Below are 9,085 nucleotides of genomic sequence, written 5' to 3'. Positions count from 1 at the left end.
CACGGTGATGGGGCTGGGGGCATCACGGTGATGGGGCTGGGTTCACTGCAGGGATGGAGATGGAGCCACGATAGGGCTGGGGACACTGGGGGGACACAGAGGGGGCAGGGGGCACTGCTGGGATGGAGGTGGAGGCACGATGGGGTTGGGAATAGCGTGGGGACAGGGGCACCGTGCGGCTGGGGACATCACGGGGACAGAGGTGGGAGAGCCACCAGGATGGAGGAGGGGGCACAATAAGGTTGGGGACAGGGATGGGGCTGGGGGCACCATGGGGGTGGGGCTGGGGGCACCATGAGGGGTGGGGACAGGGTTACAGCAGGGCTGGGGACAGCGCAGGGCTGGGGTTTGGAGCTGGGGGTGCAATGAGGGGGGAGGACAGGGCCACTGCAGCGGTGCCAGCTGCCAGCTCAGGGCACAAGGACACGGGTGGCTTGAAGACCGGGTGCTTTATTCACCAACCCCTCCCCATCTACCCAGCAGCTCACGGCTTCCACTGCATTGCTGGGGCTTCGGCCGCATCCCCAGAGCCTTGTGCCGTGTCCCCACGGCCACCGAGCCGTCTGCGCGGCACCGTCCTGCCGTCACCCGGCCCTGCCCTTGCTGCTGGGTGGCTGCAGGACCCTCACCTCCTCCAGCTCACTGCCGCTGCCCTCGGGCTGCTCCTGGTAGCTGAAATCAAGGCTGGGAGGGGATGGGGGGGGCAGAGCAGCGTCAGGGACCCGCACCCCCATGTCCCCAAGGCCGCCCCTCCCAGTCCTCACCTGGAGAAGGAGCTGTCCTCACCAGGCACCCCGTAGCTGTCCCCATCGCTCTCCTCGCTCGCCTCCTCCTTCAGCTGGGCTCGCAGCTGAGCCAACATCTCAGGGGGCAAGCGGCGGGCTCCCCCCCGGCCCCCCGCCACCTCCTGGATGCGCTGCCTCAGCAGCCGCCCTTGCTCCCGGCACTGCTCCTGCTCGTGGCCCCGCAGCGTCCGCAGCGCTCCCAGCCACAGCCCCACCGTCTCCTCGTCGCTGGAGTCCCTGTGGGGAGAGGGCAGGGGAAGCCCCCCCATTCCACAAGCCCACGGGATGTCCCCAGCTCCGTGCCGCCCCCTGTGTCCCCCCCCCAGCCTGCTCACATCTCCTCGTCCCCCATGTCCTTGTAGCTCAGGGGACCCATGCAGATGGAGCAGACGTTGTTCAGGGCTTGGTGGCAGTCGCTGCAGTATAGCCCTGGAGGGACATAAAGCAGGGTGGGACAGGTGTGTGTGTGTTGGGGGGGGCTCCTGCCTCTCCTCCCACTGCCCACCTTTGCAGCTGGGTGTGATGCACGCGATGAAGTCCTTCTGCTCCGCCATCCCGCAGGCCAGGCAGTGTTTCTGCTGGATGCCCAGGAGCCGAAGCAGCCGGCCAAAGGCAGGCACCCTGCAGGAAGGAACGGGGACAACTCAGCAGGGACAGGGCAAAGCCAGCCCCGGGGGTTGGCACCGACCTTCAGCAATGCCCAGCGAGGCGCGTAACGGGGACGCTTGCCTGGAGGTGAGGAAGAGGAGCAGATTGCCGTGCCCAGCATCCGCCGAGTGCAGCCTCGCCGCCTGGCGCAGGGCATGCACCAGCCCTGCCCGCCGCGCCAGGATGCTGTTGTAGAGGAAGGACGTCCGCTCCTGGGCACGAAGGCGACAGGAGGGTGAGGGCGAGCGGTTGCTGGGGGGGTTGGTGCCTTAGTGGGGGCTTCTCACCTGCTCACGAGCCGGGTAGTAAGCGGCACACACCACCCGCCGCAGGCGTCCCACGTGGTTGCCGAAGATGGCAACGAAGAGGCAGATGCCATACAGGATGCCTGCAAAGAAGGGATGGGTCATGCCGTGGTGACCCCCCCCACCTCCATACACCCTGCGTGGGGTGCGGGCACCCCCGCCCGCCCCCTCGGTCACCCATGCTGATGTAGGCGCTGTAGTCGGGCTCCACGGGCTGCAGGAGGCACCGCTGGGAGAGCACCGAGACGTTGCCCCGCTGCAGCACGTCGAAGGCAGAGACCAGGTCCTGGAAGATCTCGCTGGTGTAGCCCGTCCCGTTCACGCTGATGGCCAGCATCGCCGGGGCTGCGGGGTGGCTGAGTCAGGGGCACGGCGGGACCCCAAAACCTCATCCCCGAGCCAGCGAAGCAGAAAGGGGGGAGCCAGGGAAGGGCTCAGGCCAGGGATGCCCGCTCACCCCTCGCAACGATCTCGCCTTGCATCTGGTGCCGCACCAGGTCGAGCAGCCAGAAGAGGCTGTAGTCGGCCAGCACGAGGCTCAGCCCCAGCAGCATGTGCCGCAGGAGCCCCACCAGCTCCAGCCCGTAGCGGCGCCGCTCCTGCTGCGAGAGCCACGGCATCCCTGGGCGGGCACGGGAGCACCGTGAGGCTGTGCCATGCCGGGACCCCCCGTGGCTCCCCGGCACAGGGGGACCCTCCCCACCGCAGGGCTCACCGGGGTGGATGTAGCGGCCGCTCTCCCAGAAGTTCAGGGGCAGCACAGTGGGTTTGCCCTGCTCTGCTCGCCGCACGTCCATCTCCATGAAGCGCTGCGTGATGTAGACGTTGTCAAAGGCGTCATCCCGCAGGTACTGGTGGCGGTACCGCAGCGCCCTGGGGAGGGTGTGGGGTTCTGGGCACGGCTCGCTGGGCTCCCCGAGCCCCGGAGCAGAGCCCCAGCACCCTCACTTCAGGTACAGGTAGAGGATGGCGCAGGAGGAGGCGTATGCGAAGAGCCCCACGACCTGGCGGGTGGGCTCCAGGCGCTGGCTCACGCCCTCCATGATGTCCAGGGCCACATCAGCCAGGGTCTTGCTGGAGTTGAGGCTGACTTCGAAGTGGTGCACAGCCGAGATGTTGAACTCGAACTCCCTGCGCACGCGGTCCAGCGCTCTGCTGAGGGCTGCGGGGGTGGCAAGGAGAGGGGCAGTGCTGGGGGTCGGAGCGAGAGAGCCAGGAAAGGGGAAATGGGGGGCAGAGGGGGGCCCCCAGCCCCCCGTCAGTGCCAGGATGCTCACGGGCTGCGATCGTCTTCTTGAGGAAGGACTGGATGTACTGGGGGATGATGCAGAAGAGCAGGCCAGCTGTGGAAAGGGGAGGCTTTGCCAGGGTGGGGCCGCAGGCAGCGGTTGTGGCTCTGCCCCACTGTGCCCCCACTCGCTGCAGAGGTGCCGGGGGGACGCACGCACCGTTGGCCAGGCCGCAGAGCGGCCTGAAGGTGATGATGATGTAGCAGAGGAAGAAGAGGAAGGAGAGCGCGCGCTCACAGTTGTCCTTGGCCTCCTCGAAGAGGCGCAGGCAGCGGCGGTACGGCGTGCCCAGCTCCTGGTTGCACAGCTCGCCCACGTTGGCCAGCCAGCGCCACACGTTGCGCAGGGCTCGGGCTGCGGGCAGGGAGAGGGCAATGGGGACGGGGAACGGGGGCTCGGGGATGGGGATGGGGGGGGGTGAGGACGGGTCTGACACGGGGTGATGAGGCTGGGGGCAGCCCGGGAGCCCCCACGCACCGACGTGGCTCACGGAGTCCATGATGGAGCGGAAGAACTTGCGGACGCGGTCGCCGACCACCTTGGCTTTCTGGGCAATGTCCTTGATTTTGGCCAGCACGTCTGCAGAGAGCAGGGCCCTGAGTGCACCCCGCAGGGCGTGGGCAGCCCGGGACCAGCCAGCACTGCCCATCTCCTCCCACACCCCAGGGAGAGCCCCCCCGCTCCCCCAATCCCCCCCCATCTCACTCAGCAGTGGCTCCCGGGCACGTTGCAGCCTCTCGGCCGTCTGGTTGAGGGCGAGCTCAGCACCACACGACAGGGACTCAGCGGCCCGGGAGAAGTTGTGCAGGATGTTGGTGCAGGGCCCCTGCACAGCCATGCCCAGCGCCAGCAGCAGCAGCAGCATCTTGCCCTCCCCTGCGGGGACAGGGTGACCCTGGGGCTCTGAGGGGGGCCAGCACCTCCCGTGCCCCCGCTGCGGGACCCCGGCTGCTTACTGGTGAAGATGTGGGGCAGCGTGAGCAGCACGGAGACGCGCACCTTGGTGGAGAAGGCCATGCCCAGCCCCAGCGCCGTGCCCAGGCTGACGGTGGTGACCAGGCAGTACCAGACGTTGCCGCTCTGCGCCAGCAGGACCAGGGCCCCGTACAGGCTGGCCAGGGCCATGCCCAGCACGAAGCCGGCGGTGCTGCGCGCCACCTCCCGCACCTTGCTCTCCTCCTCCAGCCAGCGCTTGTGCCGGGGCTGCCTGCCCCAGGCCCTCTTTGCCCAGCCCCGGAGCCTCTTCAGCCCCAAGACTGGCTCCATGCTTGGGTCTCTGAGGCTCCCGGTGCAGTTCCTACATCCGATGCTGCCAGTGGAATGGCAGCAGGCAGCTCACAATGCACCGGTTCCATGGGAGCACCCGCCCATCACTGGGACGAGCACCGAGCCACAGAGCTGGAGAGCATGGCTGGCACAGAGGCACACGGGAGGCAGAAGCCACCCAACACAAGTGAGGGCCTCTCCTGCCCGGCTCCTGGCCCCACAGGACATGGGCGAGGGCAGGGCTGATGCTTCCCTCCCCACCCAGCCCTGAAGCGAGCAGTGGTCACGCTGCTGCCCACCTCGTGCAGCCAGTTCCTCTGGAGCCGGCCAGACCAGCACCGCGGCACCAAGTTCTTCCTTGGCGCCAGCATCGGGAGCCTCCTCGGCCTTGGTGAGCATGTCCCGGTGCAGGGCACAGAGGGGCTGTTGGCACCGGGGACTCAGGGCACTGTGCGGGTGTTTCAGGGCTCTGCCAGCTCCTCATTGTCCCCATGAACCTCACGGAGACGCGCAAGGTGCAGCTGACATGCGGGCTGGCAGGTGAGGATGGAGCCGGGGGGAGGCACGGGGCAACGGGAGCCGTTGGTCCCCCGTGGGGCCGTGAGGACAGCTCTCCGCTCCCCGCAGGGGTGACTGCGCTGGGCTGGGCCACGTCCCCGCACGTCCGCTGCGCCAGCCTGCTGGTGGTCCCCAAGTTCCTGGGCAAGGAGGGACGGGTCTTCGTCCTCTCCTTCGTCCTCGCTGCTATCTACAATGGTAGGGACCCCCAACCCCTGCCCTCGCGGGGTCCCCGGGTTTGGGAGGGGGTTGGTGTCTGAGCCAGCCCTGCCTGCGCCAGGGCCCGTGGCCAACGTGTGGCACAACCTGGACGAGGTGATCCGCGCGGTGGGCTGCGTGACGGAGCTGCAGGTCAACCACAGCCGCCACCTCTGGCGGGTGTCCACGGTCCCGCTGCGCATGGTGATGGAGGACATGGTGGTGAGGCTGCGGGGCGGTGGGCGGCGGGAGGGGGCCGGGGGGCGCGGGGCCGAGCCGCTCCCCCCATCCTGCAGCGGAGTGGGCAGAGGCTGAACGCCGAGACGCAGAACATCTCGCGCGCCTTCGTGGGGCTCAACGAGGAGGTGGCCAGCGAGGAGGGGTACGACCTGACGCAGGGCGGGCGCACGGACTCCCAGGCCACGCTCAGCACCCAGAAGCTGTACGAAATGAAAACCAAACTGCGCTGCACGTGTGAGTGGGGCACAGCGGAGCCCGGTGCTCATCCCCACAAGCCCTGGATGGTTCACGGCTGCAAGCGAGCGAGGGGCGGGGCGCAGGGGAGCTGTGCTCTGAGCTGAGCCCCCCACATCTGCCCCCCAGATGTGGTGGACCAGGCCATGCAGCGGTGCCGGGACTGGTTCAACACGAAGCACAAGGCTTGCATGGCGCTTATCGTCGTGCCCCTCATCAGCCACCTTCTCTGCTTGCCCATGAAGTTCAAGTTCCTTTGCCACATCGTCAAGGGTGGGTGATGTGGGGGCCCAGCCCCGGCCTCCCATGGGGGAGATGCTCCGGGAGCTCAGCCCCCTTTGCCAGACCCCTTGGACGTGAGCCCCAGTCCGTGCCGGGGAGGTGCCTGGGGGATCCCCCGCTGACGCCAGCGCTGTCCCCTCCGTGCCCCCCCAGTCATGCACAGCTGGTGCTGGGACAGGATCCCTGTCGAGGGCAACTTTGGGCAGATGTACGACATGCTGAACAACTCCGTCAACAACCTCAGCCAGCACTTCAGCGCCAAAGTGGTCTTCCAGGTGGGCACCCACCCCATCCACCCGGTGCTGGGGCCGGGGCAGGATCGTGCCTGGCCCCACGCCCCACCCCCCCGCCCCGCCGCAGGAGGAGCACCACGAGATGCTGGTGGGCATCAACGTGTCCGGGGAGCAGATCGTGGAGGAGGTGACCTCGCAGATCCGGCAGCACAGCGCCCGCCTGGGCCAGGCCGTCTCCTTCTTCCGCCTGCTGCTCTCCTTCACCTTCCTCCTCATCTTCATCTCGTGAGCCGTGGGCTGGGCTGGCTGAGCCCTGGGGCTGGGGGGGCTGGGAGGGCTCTGGCCATGCTAGCCGCAGGGCGCGGAGGGATGGGAACCTCCTTTAAGGACAGGTACGGTGGGTTGTGAACACAAAGAAGGTGCTGGGGGGGGGGTTCAGCTGTCCCCTGCTTCCTTTGGGACCCCCTCTCGTCCCAGGGCGTTCTCTTACACCAAGAAGTACTGCCAGGACATCTGCTTTGACAACCTCTACATCACCACCTATTTCCGCCAGATCGACGCCCGCCGCAAAAAGCAGGTGAGGAGGGAGATGGGGCAGGGGGTCCCCCCCACCCAGGGGTCCCTGCCACCCCCTGGTCCTGCCACGCCCCCCCAGGGCTGTACTGAGCCCCCCTGCTCTCCCCTCTCCCAGAACAAGCGGACGCTGCTGCCGCTGCGCCGGGCAGAGATCCCCGCCGTGATCTTTCCGTGCCGCCTGGCCATGCAGCCCCGCGAGCTGCAGAACGTGGTGAGGGGCTGGGGGAGGGGGGCTGGGGGAGTGGGGTTGGGAGGCTGGGGGCAGGTCGTGGAGGACCCCTCTCCCCGCAGGTGCTGGAGCTGCTGGAGTGCATCCCGCCCCTGCTCCTGCTGCTCCTCGCCTGGGGCCTGGACCACACGCTCTACACCATGCTGAGCATCATCCACCAGCACTCCTTCGTGCAGTACTCCTTCCGCAGTGAGGCCCGGCCCCGCAGCGCCCGGGGGGCAGCTCCCAGCCCCACAGCCCCATGACAAAACCTGCACCGCCCCCCCCACCCTCTGCCTGCCTCCCCAGCCCCCAGCCCTGCCGTGCAGCCCCCACGTGCCCCTGTTCCCCTGCAGGCAGCCACCACTTGTCCGTGCACGTGACGGGCACGTCCCTGATGGCTCGGCTCCTGCGGAGCACCATCGGGTCCCTGAACACCTCCTCCGACACGGAGCTGGAGACGTCCAACTTCGGTGAGGGCCCCCTGGGGATTTGTCTCTGGGGATGGGGCAGGGATGGGAGCCCCCCTTGGCTCCCTGGCCTGGCTGCTCCTGCCCACGAGAGCTGCTCAGCGCCACCGCCTCGTCCCCAGCCTGCCTGCCGCAGCCCCAGGGCATGACGCGGCAGCAGTACGTGGACAGCTGCCTGCCCCTGGCCGTGCTGGTGCTGCTCTGCCTGCTCCAGGTCTACATGTACCGCCTGCGCCGCGCCATCGCCGCCTTCTACTTCCCCAAGGTGAGCGGTGGCACCCGACCCCAGAACCCCAGGCCCTGCTCATCCCCAGGGACTCCATTTTTTTGGGGAGGGCTCACAACTTGTGCCCGGCGCAGCGGGAGAAGAGCCGCGTGCTCTACCTCTACAACAAGCTGCTCCGGCAGCGGCAGTGCTTCGTCCGCCTGCAGAGGAAGCGCATCGCCCGGCGGGCACGCCGCTACCCAGCCCTGGTGAGTGGGGACGGGGACGCGGGGCTGGCACCGCACCAGGGAGCCGGGCCCCCCCTGCCTACGCCAGGATGGGCAGCCCAGGGTGTCCCCCGCTCCCCAGGTCCATCCTATTTGCCCCATGGGGTGGCCAGTCCTCCCCACGGGGCAGCTGGAGCCCCACGTGTCCCCGTCCCTGCTGCAGGGGACGTCCCTGCTGGAGTGGTGCTGCCGGCGCTGGCCGCGACTACGCCGCTGGGTGCGCTGGCCGTGCACGGTGTGCGGGGAGCCCAAGTCCCCCCGGGACCACCAGGCCTGCCCCTCGCCTGCCTGCGGCGCCTCGTACTGCAGGCCCTGCTGGAGGGACGTGGGCCGTGTGTGCCCCGCCTGCACCCCCGGGGACCACGGCCTCTCCGAGGACAGCAGCGAGGAGCAGGAGGGGTACGCGGCCTGAGGGCGCCTGGCACCCTGCAATAAATGCTGTGCGTTCCCCCCACCCCGAGGAGAGTGGTGAGGTGGGGGTCTGTGGGGTGACGTGCTCTGAGGGTGGGGGGCCGTGGTGCAGGGGGTGGTGAAAGTCGGGGTCTCTGCTGCGCAGGGTGACAAAGGTGGGGGGCTCTGGAGTATGGGACGGTGCGGTCAGGAGTCCACAGTGCACGGGGTGGTAAAGGGTGGGGGTCTCCAGTGTATGGGGTGATGAAGCTGAGGGTCTCCAGTGTACAGGGTGATGAAGGTGGGGGTCTCCAGTGTATGGGGTATTGAAGTTGAGGGTCTCCAGTGTATGGGGTGATGAAGGCAGGGGACTCCTGTGTATGGGATGGTGAAAGTGGGGGTCCATGGTGTGTGAGGTGATGAAGGCGGGGGTCTCCAGTGTATGGGGTGATGAAGCTGAGGGTCTCCAGTGTACAGGGTGATGAAGGTGGGGGCTTCAGCTGCACGGGCTGATGAAGGTGGGGGTCCACAATGTGCGAGGTGACGAAGGTGGGGGCTTCAGCTGCACGGGCTGATGAAGGTGGGGGTCCACAATGTGTGAGGTGACGAAGGTGGGGGCTTCAGCTGTACGGGGTGATGAAGGTGGGGGTCCCCAGCGCACGGGGCGGTGAAGCTGGGGGTCCCAGCCCACGGGATGCTGCAGGCGGGGACCCTGCTGTGCACCAGCACCGAAAGCGGGGGGCTCTGCGGAACGCCGGGCAGCGACACCGGGCTCCCCGGCGCGCCCGCTGCCGCCGCTGCGCGGAGCCCCGGAGCCGCGAGCCGAGGCGGAGCCGCCGCCGCCCCCCAGGCACCGGCCGGGGCCGGGCGTCGCCGGCGGAGCGGCGGCGGCGGGCGGAGCCGGGCGGCGG

At 68.4% G+C, this 9,085-nt stretch overlaps 2 protein-coding genes across 2 annotated transcripts; one reads left to right on the top strand and one right to left on the bottom strand.

The window, feature by feature from the left end:
• Positions 1 to 306: 306 nt before the first annotated feature.
• Positions 307 to 4,324, bottom strand: DCST2 (DC-STAMP domain containing 2). The gene is made up of 14 exons (XM_083813672.1): positions 3,984 to 4,324; positions 3,505 to 3,903; positions 3,187 to 3,381; positions 3,016 to 3,081; positions 2,687 to 2,900; positions 2,454 to 2,611; positions 2,196 to 2,360; positions 1,916 to 2,083; positions 1,721 to 1,821; positions 1,515 to 1,645; positions 1,291 to 1,406; positions 1,121 to 1,214; positions 765 to 1,022; positions 307 to 684 (listed from the first exon to the last, which is right to left on the bottom strand). Exons 1-14 carry the CDS (start codon positions 4,291 to 4,293, stop codon positions 585 to 587), a joined length of 2,475 nt encoding a protein of 824 aa, XP_083669798.1. The 5' UTR covers positions 4,294 to 4,324; the 3' UTR covers positions 307 to 584.
• A 446-nt stretch (positions 4,325 to 4,770) lies between these two features.
• DCST1 (DC-STAMP domain containing 1) lies at positions 4,771 to 8,973 on the top strand. Its single transcript, XM_083813787.1, has 12 exons — positions 4,771 to 5,105; positions 5,167 to 5,271; positions 5,346 to 5,527; positions 5,630 to 5,796; positions 5,959 to 6,080; positions 6,166 to 6,323; positions 6,417 to 6,615; positions 6,730 to 6,825; positions 6,906 to 7,032; positions 7,179 to 7,295; positions 7,415 to 7,766; positions 7,948 to 8,973. Exons 1-12 carry the CDS (start codon positions 4,785 to 4,787, stop codon positions 8,315 to 8,317), a joined length of 2,316 nt encoding a protein of 771 aa, XP_083669913.1. The 5' UTR covers positions 4,771 to 4,784; the 3' UTR covers positions 8,318 to 8,973.
• Positions 8,974 to 9,085: the final 112 nt, after the last annotated feature.

The sequence above is a fragment of the Anser anser genome (assembly GCF_964211835.1).
Source record: "Anser anser genome assembly, chromosome: 28".
Lineage (NCBI taxonomy): Eukaryota > Metazoa > Chordata > Aves > Anseriformes > Anatidae > Anser > Anser anser.
The sequence above is the reverse complement of the archived record's forward strand: the minus strand, read 5'-3'. Positions and strand labels throughout refer to the sequence as shown.